Source organism: Gracilinanus agilis, chromosome 2, assembly GCF_016433145.1.
Source record: "Gracilinanus agilis isolate LMUSP501 chromosome 2, AgileGrace, whole genome shotgun sequence".
Taxonomy (NCBI): domain Eukaryota; kingdom Metazoa; phylum Chordata; class Mammalia; order Didelphimorphia; family Didelphidae; genus Gracilinanus; species Gracilinanus agilis.
In genome coordinates, this window is record NC_058131.1 from 284564333 (window position 1) to 284577114 (window position 12782).

At 39.5% G+C, this 12782-nt stretch overlaps 1 protein-coding gene across 1 annotated transcript in view; it reads right to left on the bottom strand.

Moving 5' to 3' along the window:
* SWI5 (SWI5 homologous recombination repair protein) overlaps positions 1 to 12672 on the bottom strand; it is a gene marked incomplete at its 5' end in the record, with an annotated part of 15754 nt that extends 3082 nt beyond the window's left edge. Inside the window, 4 exons of the mRNA XM_044659695.1 lie at positions 1880 to 1974; positions 5079 to 5200; positions 11903 to 11951; positions 12497 to 12672. Of these exons, the coding sequence (XP_044515630.1) occupies positions 1880 to 1974; positions 5079 to 5200; positions 11903 to 11951; positions 12497 to 12672 (442 nt within the window). The remainder of the gene's footprint in view (positions 1 to 1879; positions 1975 to 5078; positions 5201 to 11902; positions 11952 to 12496) is intronic.
* Positions 12673 to 12782: the final 110 nt, after the last annotated feature.

The following is a 12782-nucleotide window of genomic DNA, read 5'->3' on the forward strand; positions in this document are numbered from 1 at the left end:
CTTCCTTCCTTCCTTCCTTCCTTCCTTCCTTCCTTCCTTCCTTCCTTCCTTCCTTCCTTCCTTCCTTCCTTCCTTCCTTCCTTCCTTCCTTCCTTCCTTTCTCTCTTACCTTCCATCTTAGAATCAATACTGCATATTGGTTCCAAGGCAGAAGATTGGTAAGGGCTAGGCAATGGAGGTTAAATGACTTGCCCAGGGTCACACAGCTGGGAAGTGTCTGAGACTAGATTCGAACATAGGACCTCCCATCTCTAAGCCTGGTTGTCAATCCATTGAGCCACCCAGCTGCCCCCTATTTAATAATGAGTCTTAAGAGAAAAGGGGTAAGGGTTTAAAAAAAAACAAAAGATTCCCCCCCAGATGAATACTTCCCTTCTGGGAAGAAAAAAGTAAAAATGACTATATAGGGAAGAATCAGAAACAAATTAATTTCTTAACTCAGTTTCAACAAGACATAAATTACTTGGGAACTCCCTATTTAACAAGAACTGCTAGGAAAACTGGAAGGCAGTTTGGCAGAAGGTAGTTTTAGATTAATATCTATATGTACTACAATAAACTCAAAATGGATAAGACACCTGACTGATAAAAATCACATCATTAAAAAAATGAAAAGAAACTAGAGTAGGTACCTTTTCATAGCTACAAAAAGAGGAAAATTCTATGGAAAATTCTCCAACTTCACAGAACTGCTCTTACAGACCTACAGGCTTCTGTTGGCACTTAAGAAACAAGCAAGCAGATCTTATGACAATGATCTAAAATGATTATTTGTTGCTAAATAACTTGCCGAGCATGTACGACATACATTAGATACTCAACTGAGTTGGAAAGGCACTTAAAAATTTTTTAAAACAAACTGGATGCTCTTCAGTTGAGGGAATGGCTGATGGTCCATGAATATAATGGAGTAACTACTGTATCATAAGAAAATAAGAATGTTGAGAATTAGAGAAATTTGGGAAGACATGTAAACTTATGTAGAATAGAATGAGTAGGGTCAGATCAATTAATAGGATAAGTATAATAATGCAAAGAAAAAGAGGAAAGATTTCATGAAAAAGGCCCCTTCCCTCTCAGGGAAAAAAGTAATGGACAAAATGATAAATGATAAATACATTTCCAGACTTGGACAATATGTTGATTTGTTTTGCTTGTCTATACTTATTTATAACAATGGAGAGCTTCTTTTGTGGGGGAGGGGAGAGTTTACAGGGAATGATTGAGATGTTAAAAAAAAAGCATGAATAAAACATTAAGAAACATATAAAAGAAAACCAAAAAGCTCAGAAGACACAAACTAAGAAATTTTGTTTTACTACCTTGTTAAATTTAACATATACTTTAAAATTTTTTGTTGATAGTCATAATAAACGAAAGGAATTTAAAAACTTAAAAGCATCTTCCCTCTATCTCTAGAACATGAATTATGACTAAAGGCTGCCAGAGGAGATTCTTAGAAGGGACAAAATGGATCATTAAACAACAAAGGGCTGTTCTTTTGCTGTTGTTACATTAACAAGTCAGCAATTTGAGGACAAATAGAATCTCTCAAATGACCCATATAGATATATCAAAGTTCTCCAATTATTTACTCTAGTTGGGTAGGAGGGACATTATCAGAAAACCGTCCTCATTTAGGTCCAAGGGAAGTTAGAGGCACCTGTCACAGCCTATAGGCAGCTCCCCAAACAAGCATGCCAATTGCATGGATAAAGGAGTTTAGGGGTCAAAATACAAACAGCCTAGTCATTCGCAGTTGGCTGTAATTTGTGAGTTTGAGATGAGGAGTTCTAAGAATGCATGGCTGAATATGGTAGGAGGCATGAAGGTGTGGGGCAAAGGTGGTCTCTCTAAAGCTAGAGAACTGGCCACTCACCTAATTTTCCCATTAACATCTGGCCCACATCTTTAATGTCATTGTACTCATGAAGCAGGGAAATGTGGTCCTCCAACTCAGACACAACATAGCCTCTGAAACAAAGAGAAGGTAGACAATGAAAAGCCACATAAGGATCAGAAGCTGCCATAGCAATGAGGAATAACAAATGTATGCTTAATCCAAGTGAAATGATACGTGGGCAGGGGCTTGGTGCTCATGAACAAAATGATGGATTTGGACAGACACAGCTCTGCCACTTTCTGGCTCTGGACCACTGACATTCACTTACATCTCCAGAGCAGTTTTCTTATCTATATGATGAGGTTGATAATGTTTACCCTGGCTACTTTACAGTGAGGTGGTGAGGAAAGCCCTTCAAATACTATGGAAATGCGAGTTACTGTTATCATCTAGCAAAGAAACCAGGCTGGGATATGCAGGGGCAAAGAAGGAAAGAGGAGGTTCCTTTTTTGTTAAATATTAGGAGAGAGATTCAAAAGTTCAAGGAATGGAGAGATCATTTAGTCCAACCTCCTCATTTTATAACTGTGGGAATGAAGCAAAGAGTGATATACCTGGGTCACAGTTGCACAGAGCAAAAGGGGCAGATCAGATTCAAACCAGGCCTTCTGATGCAATCTCATTCTTTCTACTACATTTTATTGTTTTGTTTTTTAATAACCCTCATTTTTGGTCTTAGAATTGATACTAAGTATTGGGTCCGAGGCAGAAGAGCCATGAGGGCTAGGCAATGGGGGTTAAGTGACTTGCCCAGGGTCACACAGCTAAGGCCAGAACTGAACCCAGGACCTTCCATCTCCAGGCCTGACACACTATCGAATGAGCAACCCAGGTACCCCTTACATCTTCAAATTTTGAAAAACAGTTTCAAACTAGACAAGAAAAGTAATTAAACTGTTTACGGTCTGCCACAGAGAGCAGCACCCCGTGGGATATATACTCCATGCAGGTGAATCGCAATGAGAAAAGATCTGTATGTACCAATATATTCATAAGAGCATTATCTATAATTAGAAAAAGCTGCAAACAAAATATGTGCCCTGCAACTGGAGAATAGCTGAACCAGGTAAGTATACTAATGCCATGGAAGATTAGTGTGCTATGATGAATGTCAAAGGTGAAGGATTCACAGAAGTGTGGAAGGTTCAAGTGGCATGAAGCCATGTAAAAGATGCATAGCCAAAATTGTTTATACAGAGGGATTACAACAATGTCAAACAATACCAAAAAGCAACAAAATGTGGGTCAAATTCAGTGGGTGATATTGGTACAGAGTTATTTTTATTTTTTAAAAACCCTTACCTTCTGTCTTAGAATTGACACTAAATATTGGTTCCAAGGCAGAAGAGAGGAATATGGGCTAGGTGACTGGGGTTAAGTGACTGGCCAAGGATCACAGCTAGAAGTGTCTGAGGCTACATTTGAACCCAGGACCTACCATCTCCAAGCCTGAGGCTCTGTCTACATATATGCTCTATCTAGAGTCACCTAGCTGCCCTGGTATTTACTTATTAATATTAAAGGGCACATTCTTCCTTTCAAATAAGTGGTAAGTGATAAAAGTGCAAAGTGACATGATAAAAAAAAAAGAAGGGTATTTGAGACAACACAATATGAACAAGAATTCCCACAGAATTCAAAGGTCAATTCCTACATAAAAAGTGAAAATCTAGTGAGTTAGTCATGTTCAGTGTTTATCAAACAGGCAGCTGGGAAAAGTTCCAAGAGGGTCATAGACATGAAAGTAACAGGAACTTCAACTAGGTGTTTGGGGATGTTTTTGTAATGGAGCCTTTTTTATCCCTGTGTCTTCCTCTTTTCATCCCCACCCCCTCCACCCCTCATCATACCAAAAGAGGTGATTTACAGGCTTTTCACTTTTGGTGGAGGGAATGATATAGGCCCTAAGAGGCTACTAAAATACAGGTTAAGGCACTGATTTGATTTTCAAATTTTGTAATCTCCTGCCTAAAGACTCTCTGCAGTCTAAGTAGTTCTATGAACTCTTCAGAGGAAAGAAATTCTAGAAATGCAAAGTCCTCAATCTACTAATTCAAAGACAGTGAGATTTCATGCTGATCTAACTCCTAGTCCTCAGTCTTGTAATCACAGGTCTGATGATATATTTTTTTAACTAAAATTCTTACCTTCTGTCTTAGAATCAATACTATGTATTGGTTCCAAGGCAGAAGAGTGGTAAGGGCTAGGCAATGGGGGTCAAGTGACTTGCCCAGGGTCACACAGCTAGAAAGGGTTTGAGGCCATATTTGAACCCAGGACCTGCCATCATCTCTAAGCCTGGCTCTCAATCCACTGAGCTCAATCCAGCTGCCCCCTGATGATATTTTTTGGTAAGAATTTATAAGAATATTGTTTTATGAGGATTCTTGAGATCTAGGCAGCAAGGTAGCACAGTGGACAGAATGCCAGGCCTGGGAGGACTTGGGTTCAAATTTAGCCTCAGATACTTCCTAGCTGTGTAACTCTGGGCAAGTCAGTCACTTAAACTGGATTACCCAGCCCTTGCTGCTCTTCTCTCTTAGAACTGATATCTAGACAGAAGGTAAAAGGATAAAATAAAAAAGAATTCTTAAGATCTTTTTCAGGTTTGTTATGTTCTAGTTCACTTACAGAATTTTAGAATTAGAGTCAAACTTAAAAATTATTTAGTCCATCCTCTCATCCTCAGCTGAGGAAAATGAAGGTATGACAGGATAAAATAAGTTAGTTCTAGAATTGGAGCCAAGAATTAGGTCTAGTCCTCGGGCCTCCCTCAAGAGCCTGGAAACTCAAGGGAAGAAATCATGTCACTGTGGTACAGTGGAGGCTGGGTGGGGGCCAGAATGTGGAGACAGAGAACTAAGGTTCTAGTCCCAGCTCTGACATTTATTAGCTATGAAACTGGAGAGAGTAGTTTCTTCTCCCAGATTTCCAGTTTCTTCATCCATAAAAGAATAAGAAGGTTTACTGGGATTCTATGAGCCTCAAATGTGATGTTTATAAACTGTAAAATGATATACACATGTGCTACTACTATTCTTCTTCTTTCAATACCCCTAGAACACTTAATGATCATGATGCTTTGATATAGTGGGTCATCAAACCATGGTATTTAGTATACAAACTCCTGACACAAGTAAGAGATCTTGCAAAAAAACTTGAGTAATAAACCTACTCAGACATTAGCTGGGAGATCTCCTGATCCAAAGCATCCCTCTTTTGCTTTAGCTCCTGGATTTCAAGCCGTAGGGAATTCTCATTGGTCTCATCAGCCTGGTCAGACTTGGGAGTGGGCACCTAAATGACATAATGAGAAAGGTTGTATTGACTGACTTACCTAGAGGTCAATATGGTTAGCTTCCTCCCTATCCTGGTATCCATATCAACTGAACTGGGTTCTCTTCCCAATTCTATCTGCCAAAAGCAGCTTAATAGGATGGAAGGGGACTTGGCTGGGATCAACACTTCCTGGTTGTGTGGCCCTGGGCAAGTCATTTGAAATCCTTGAGCCTCAAGTTTCTCCCTTTGAACCTGTACTACCTCCCTCCCAGGATTGTTGTAAAAGGAAGTACATTGTAAAACTTGAAGTGCTATTAAAAATTCTAGTTCACTATTTACCAAGTGACAAGAATTGGGAGTAGGGTTTCCCCAATACTTGATGACTTTTTCCTTTGCCCTTCTTTCCTCTTGGAGATACTGGGGGGATGAAGAAGGTGATGCCTAAGCCTCACCAAAAAAAAAAAAGAAGAAAGTGGGACACCTAAAGGTTTAAAGAGCAGGCCCCTGGAACATGTACCTAAAATGATCCAGGATAGAACTGAAGAAGATAGTCTAAGGCAAAGAATAGGAAAAAGTACTTTTTGACAAAGAATACTGGATGCAGTATATCTCCTTACTCACTCTCTCTGGACCTCAGTTACCTCACCTGTCAAATGGTGAGATTAGACTAAATGATCTATGCCAAGCACTGTGGGAGATGCTAATGGAGGCAAAAAGATAAATAAGTTATGAATCTAAAGGAGTTAACAGACAGAGACACACACACACAATACTACAAAATAGAACATGAAATTGAACACTGATTCAATTATCACTAAGATCTCTCTCAACTTCTAGACATATCTCAATGCCTATTGGACAGTTTGAACTAGATGTCCCACAGACATTTTTTAACCCTTACTTCCTATCTTAGAATCAACACTAAGTAACAGTTCCAAGGCAGAAGAGTGGCAAGAGCTAAGCAATTAGTGTTAAGTATCTAGGAAGTGTCCAAGGCCAAATTTGAACCCAGGACCTCCTATCTCTAGGTCTTGGTTCTCAATCCACTGAGTCACCTAGTTTCCCCAAGTCTCATAGATATCTTAAAACTAGAACAATATCTGAATGTGAACTCATTAACTTTTTCTTATAACCCTCCCTACTTCTGAACCACCCCTATTATCAATTTTTAAAACTCTTACTTTCCATCTTAGAATCAATACTAAGTATCAGTTCCAAAGCAGAACAGTAAGGGCTAGGCAATTAAGTGATTTGCCCAAGGTCTTACTGCTAGGAAGTGTCAGAGGACAATTCTGAACCCAGGACCTTCCATTTCCAGGTCTGGCTTTTAGTCCAGTGAGTCACCTACCTGCTCCTCTTAAACTGAGTCTTGAAGAAAGCCAGATACTGGCATTTCAGGCATGGAGGACAGCCAGACACATAGAAATGTGAGATGGAATACACATATATATGTGAAATCATGTCAAACTTTGCAGAGGATTTAGAAGAAAGAGGACAAGAAGAGGAGGCATCAAGTGTAGATAATTTTTTCAAGGTCTTTAGCCATGAAAAGGAGATATAGAAAAAAAAGCAAGAGTAATTAGTGAAGATCTTTATGATGGGAGAGACTTGTACATGTTTGTAGATAACAGGGAAAAATAGGGGGAAAACTAAAAATGTCTGGTGTTGGGGTTTTTTAAATCCTTATTTTATTTTAATAACAAAATTCCACATTAAGTTCTCCAAAGTTATATGATTCATGTTGTCTCCCTCTCTTCTTCCCTCCCCCTTCCTGGAGTTGATGAGCTATTCAATCTGGGTTATACATTTATTATCATGCAAAACTTATTTCCATATTAATCATTTATGTAAATGAATAATCTTATAAAAGCAAAACCCCAAAACACATACCCAAATAAACAAGTGATAAATCCTATGTTTTCATCTGCATTTATACTCTAACAGTTCTTTCTCTACAGGTGGATAGCATTCTTTTTCATTAGTCCCTCAGAATTGTCCTGATCATTGCATTGCTGTTAGTAGCAAAGTCTATCACATTTGATTGTTCCACATTTCAGTTACTGTGTATAACGTCCTCCTGGTTCTGTTTATTTCACTCCGGATGGGTTCATGTAGGTCTTTTCAGCTTTTTCTGAAATCATCCTGTTCATCATTCCTTATAGCACAACAGTATTCCATCACCATCACATACCACAATTTGTTCAGCCATTCCCCAACTGAGGGACATCCCATTAGTTTCCAATTCTTTGCCCACCACAAAAAGAGCAGCTATAAATATTTTTGTACAAACAGGTCCATTCCCATTTTTAAAAAAAAATCTCTTTGGATTACAGACCTGATAGTGGTATTGCTGGATCAAAAGGTACGAATTCTTTTATAGCTCTTAGGTGTTGTTAATGGGAACAGTTTTGGGGGGAATTTGGAAGAGGATGGCATCAAAGGTATACATAATAGTACTGTTCTTAGTGAAAAAGATTATCTCACTGTCAAGAAAATGGATTAAAGAAGAAAGTGAGAAATGATGTCAGGGATTTTGGGGATTTTTTTTTCCTTCAGTAAAATGAGAGTTAAGGAATCTTGAGTACTGCTTTACATCAATAAGATTGGCTAACAGAAGAGAAAAGGAAAATGATAAATGATGGAGGGGATGTGGAAAAATAGGGACACTAATGCACTGTTGGTGGAATTATGAACTGGTCTGACCACTCTGGAGATCAATTTGGAAATATGTTTAAAGAACTATAAAACTGTGCATACCCTTTGACTTAGGAATACCACTATATTAGGTATATATTCCAAAGAGATCAAAGAAAAAAGAAAAAGACCTGCATATACAAAAATATTTATGGCAGCTCTTTTCATGGTGGCAAAGAACTGAAAATTGTTGGGGTGCCCATCGATTGGGGGATAGCTGAACAAAGTTGTGATATATAGTTATGAAGGATACTGTTTGCTATAAGAAAGGATAAAGGGGATGGTTTCAGAAAAATGGGAAAGGTTAGATGAGCTAATGCAAAGTGAAGGAAGCAAAACTAGGGGAACAGTGTACACAGTAACAGCAATAGTATAAAGATGGTCAACTGTTAAAAAGATTTAACCACTCTAATTAATACAATGATCCAAGACAATTCTAAAAGACTCACAAAGAAAAATGTTATCTATATTCAGAGAGAAACGATGAACTGAGTGTAAATTGAAACATGCTTTTTTTACTTTTTCTTTCTTTCTTTCTTTCTTTCTTTCTTTCTTTTTTTTTTTTTTTTGCATCATGGCTAATATGGAAAAGTTTCCCATGATCATATTGCTTGCCTTCTCAATGGATGAGGGAGGGGCTGAAGGGAGGGAAAGGATGCAAACTAAAATGTTTTTTAGGGAACAGCTGGGTGGCTCAGGGCATTGAGAGCCAGGTCTAGAGACAGGAGGTCCTAGGCTCAAATCTGGCCTCAGACACTTCCCAGATGTGTGACCCTAGGCAAGTCACTTAACCCCCATTGCCTAGCCCTTACTGCAATTCTGCCTTAGAACCAATAAACAGTATTGATTGATTCTAAGCCAGAAGGTAAGGGTTTAGAAAAAGGTTTTTAAAATGAATGTTAAAGTATGATTTTAAAAAATAAAATATTTAAAAAATTTTAAAATTTTGAAAAAAATTAGTTCCGATCCTCTGAGAGGGTAGGAGGGAGGGGAAGATATGGGAGGTTGGAAGAGAGAAGATAAAGTATGAAAACAATCTCTGTGGAAAGTGGGAATAAAGCTTCAATTAGGAAGAAGTAAAAAGACTGATTTGCTACAGTGAGGTAAGCCAGTAAGGTTAGCTAATATAAATTTGAAACATGAGGTCAGCTTGGTGGAATGATGTATTTCAGCTCTGTTCAGCAACACAAGGACACCAGAGGCAAAGTGGTGGGGGTAATGTAGGGTTAATTTTTGGCAAGGAATAAGTGTTAACAGTACAAAGGAGCAAGGGATTTGAAATTAGAGGGCAAAATAAGAGTCTAACTGGTTAACTATAAGATCAAAGTTAGAATGGAGGAAAGTGAAATCAGAACAGAGGTAAAGGCCTGAGAAAGTACTAAAGGGTGAATTATAAGATGAAGAATTGGTTTAGGATGGTGGATGGTAAGGCATAGGGAGAGATAGAATGATATGCTATAAGACAAGAGGAATATAAGATTTTTCATTGTGAGGTATAATGCATAGGGATGATATGTTGAGATCTAAGAGGATAACCATCATTGGATTTGAAGATATACCAGATACTGAATGCCTTGAAAAAGGAAGAAGAATGAACTGGGACCAGTAAATGTTAGACACTATGATTCTGAGTTTTTCAAAAGGAGTCAATAAAACAACAAAATTCCCTCTCAAGGGCATAATTTGCATAGAAATAATATCAAAATCAGGAATTATATAATTTTTTAAAAATGAAGAATGAGTAGGAGTCAGAGAAAAAGAAAGAAAGGGGAGGGCATCTCAGGCTGGTATGAATATAGATAGCCACAGAGGTAAGAATAACTTGGCTTTTTGTAGGGGCAGTAAGACTAGTTTGATTGGAGCAAAAGAAGCATTCAAAAATAAGGTTAGAAAGGTAGAAGAAGATTAGATTGCAAAAAGTCTTCTATATTTGCTGTTTCAGAAGAATCAACCTGATGTTTTAGGTGGTCTGGACACTACTAGAAATTTTTTAATTAGAGGGTAATATGTGTTTTGACAAATTTAACCTGGAAATGGCAGTGTGAATGGTGGATTAGAAGGAAGCTGTGGTCATGGTAAAAGTGAAGAGGCCAATAGTTTATGTATGAAGTAGAAAGGACCTGACCTGGGATTATGTCCTTAGAAATGGAGAGACAAGGATGAAAGACAATACAAAGAACATACAAGTTCTGATAAATGTGGGGGGTGAGAGAGAGGGAAAGATCACAAATGACTGCCATTTCTCAGCAACTGAAAATGGCGAATGAAAGAAAAAGGGAAGTTAAGAGGAAGAGGTCATTTTGACAGACACTGATGAGATCAGTTTTGGATACATTGAGTGCATCTAGTATAGTGAAAATAAAACATAAAAATGGGAAAATCCAGGAGGTAGTTAGAAATGTAAAATTCATTAGGTCAGAATGGGAGATATGGATTTAGAAGTCATCAGCAGAAGTGATGACAGAACAGTAGAAGAAATGACCAATGAAAACCATAGCATAAGCAATCAAGTATAAAAAGAGAAAGAGACAATTGGGGAATGGCTGAAAAAATCATAGTTCATGCTGGTGATGGAATACTACTGTGCAATAAGAAATAAGCAAGATGACTTCAGAAAAAGCCAGAAAGATCTGCAGAAACTGATACAGAGTGAAATAAGTAGAACTGGGAGAATACCGTATACAATAACAGCAATACTGTACAATGATTACCCGTGAAAATTTGGCTATTCTCAGCAATGCAATGATCTGGGACAATCCTGAAAGACCTATGGTAGGGAATGCTATCTATCTCCAGAGAAAGAACCGTTGAAATCATCTTTCATATCAGTGTATTTATGGTTTTATTTTGGGGTTTTGTTATGTATAAGTTTGCTCTTACAACAATGACCAATATGGAAGCGTGTTTTGCATGACAATAAAATAAAATGAAAGGGGGCAGCTGGGTAGCTCAGTGGAGTGAGAGTCAGGCCTAGAGACAGGAGGTCCTAGGTTCAAACCTGGCCTTAGCCACTTCCCAGCTGTGTGACCCTGGGCAAGTCACTTGACCCCCATTGCCCACCCTTACCACTCTTCCACCTATGAGACAATACACCGAAGTACAAGGGTTTAAAAAATAAAATAAAATAAAATAAAATGAAAGAGAACAGGGGATTGACGACAAAGACAGAGGAAGGACTAAGGAACTGAAAAAGCAGAATAGTATTGCCTCATGAAGGAAAAGGGAGAATAGGGTTCCAAGAAGGAGGTAGCAGAAAATAGTATAGATTTCTTCAGTGAGGTAATATTAAAAGGTCATTGGAAATATTTGAAGAGCTTGGGTAGAGTGGAAAGGGCAGAAATAAGACTGTCAAGGTTAAAGAGCAAGAGGATGATGAAGGCACCTACTTGGTGCCATGTAGGTTTGGTAGTAAAAGGGAAGGAAGAAGATAGAAACTAGTTGGGGGAGGGGGGAGTAGGATCAAGCAAAGTTGTTTTTTTCTCCCTCTCTCCAAAGATTAGGGAAATCTGTGTGTTTAAAGGCAGAGAGGATGCAACTATTTGGGAGAAAAAGATGGTAGAAATTATGGAACAAGATTTTAAAGCAAGAAGAGATCAAAGGGGTTAGCTTTGGACAATCACATCTGAATCTGGTTAGGATGAGAAAATATACTTAGAGGCATAAGGCAGAGGAGATGAGATGAAGATAACACCAGATATCCTGTCTGATCCACCTTAGTCAAGTAGGGGGCAGGCAAGTCATTCAATTTATCTGATATTTATTAAATCTCTAATATGGCTGAGTACATTTAGTGGAGGTGGAAGGAGACATTAGAGGATGAGAAAAAGAAAGGCTTTTAAGAGATGCTATGAAAACTTCTGCTATGGAATCAAAGCAATTAAGAAAAGGATTGCTGGGCTGTAACTAGGAGACCCAGAGAGACTAGGGAAAGATAAATTGTTAATGGGGCAGAATGGGAAATTGAGATACATAGGAAAGAAGGAAGGAGTCCTAGAAAGAAGCCTAAGAGCTTGCATATATACTCACAGGAGATCGAAAAGATGCTGAATGTCGTTTGGAGAGTCCCAGTCGTGCCCTGGAAAGCAACCAAGGAAAAGGGGTGATTAAGGACCCAGAAATTGTGGCAAGAAGGCGACCCTTCAAAGTTACCTGAGAGCCAGTGAGGGGGCAAGTGGGAAAGGGAAACTGAATCAGATTATTTGGGCAAGGGCATTTGAGAAGTGATGGAGACTCAAAGGTAAGGAAGAGTAGCCTACAAAGGAAGACAGGTCTATAAATCTCCCAAAGGGGCGAAGAGTCTCTGGGGAAAGAGGTGTCAATGGAAAGGATTGGAACTTTGGGTTGAGATCTTTAAAGGGAACAAGGTCTCTGATGGGATTCACCAGTCCCTTGAGACCAGGGTTTCTGAAGTGGGTGGGATCTTAAAGAAGGCGGGTCTTTAAAAGGTATGAAGTCTCGGATGATACCAATACAAAAAGAACAAGCATTTATTAGCGCCCACTATGAGCCAAGCCCGGTGCTGGGTGCTATAGGAGGAGGGGTCGTTGAAGGAGGCTGAGGTCTCCTGAGAAGGAAGTTTCAAAAGTGCCTGCTCTTATGGGAGTCTTGTCCTCGTCGCACCTCCGGAGGCCCGGAGGCCCGGGCTCCCCTCCCGAGGGTCTCTGCAGTGCGCGGGGCTCCAGGGCTGCCCAGGAAGTGGAGATGCGACAAGGTTCGCTCCCAGAGCAGCGCGTTCTCGAAGAAGGTCCTAAAGAATTCGCGCCAGCGAAGAGAAGGCCGGGAGAAGATAGGAAGGGCTAAAGCGAAGAGGCGAGTGGGCGGGGCGGGGCGACGCACGCGCGAGTGGGCGGGACAGGCGCAGGCGCAGACGCAGGGGAGCGCAGGGCCGTCCGACCCCGCCCTTCGC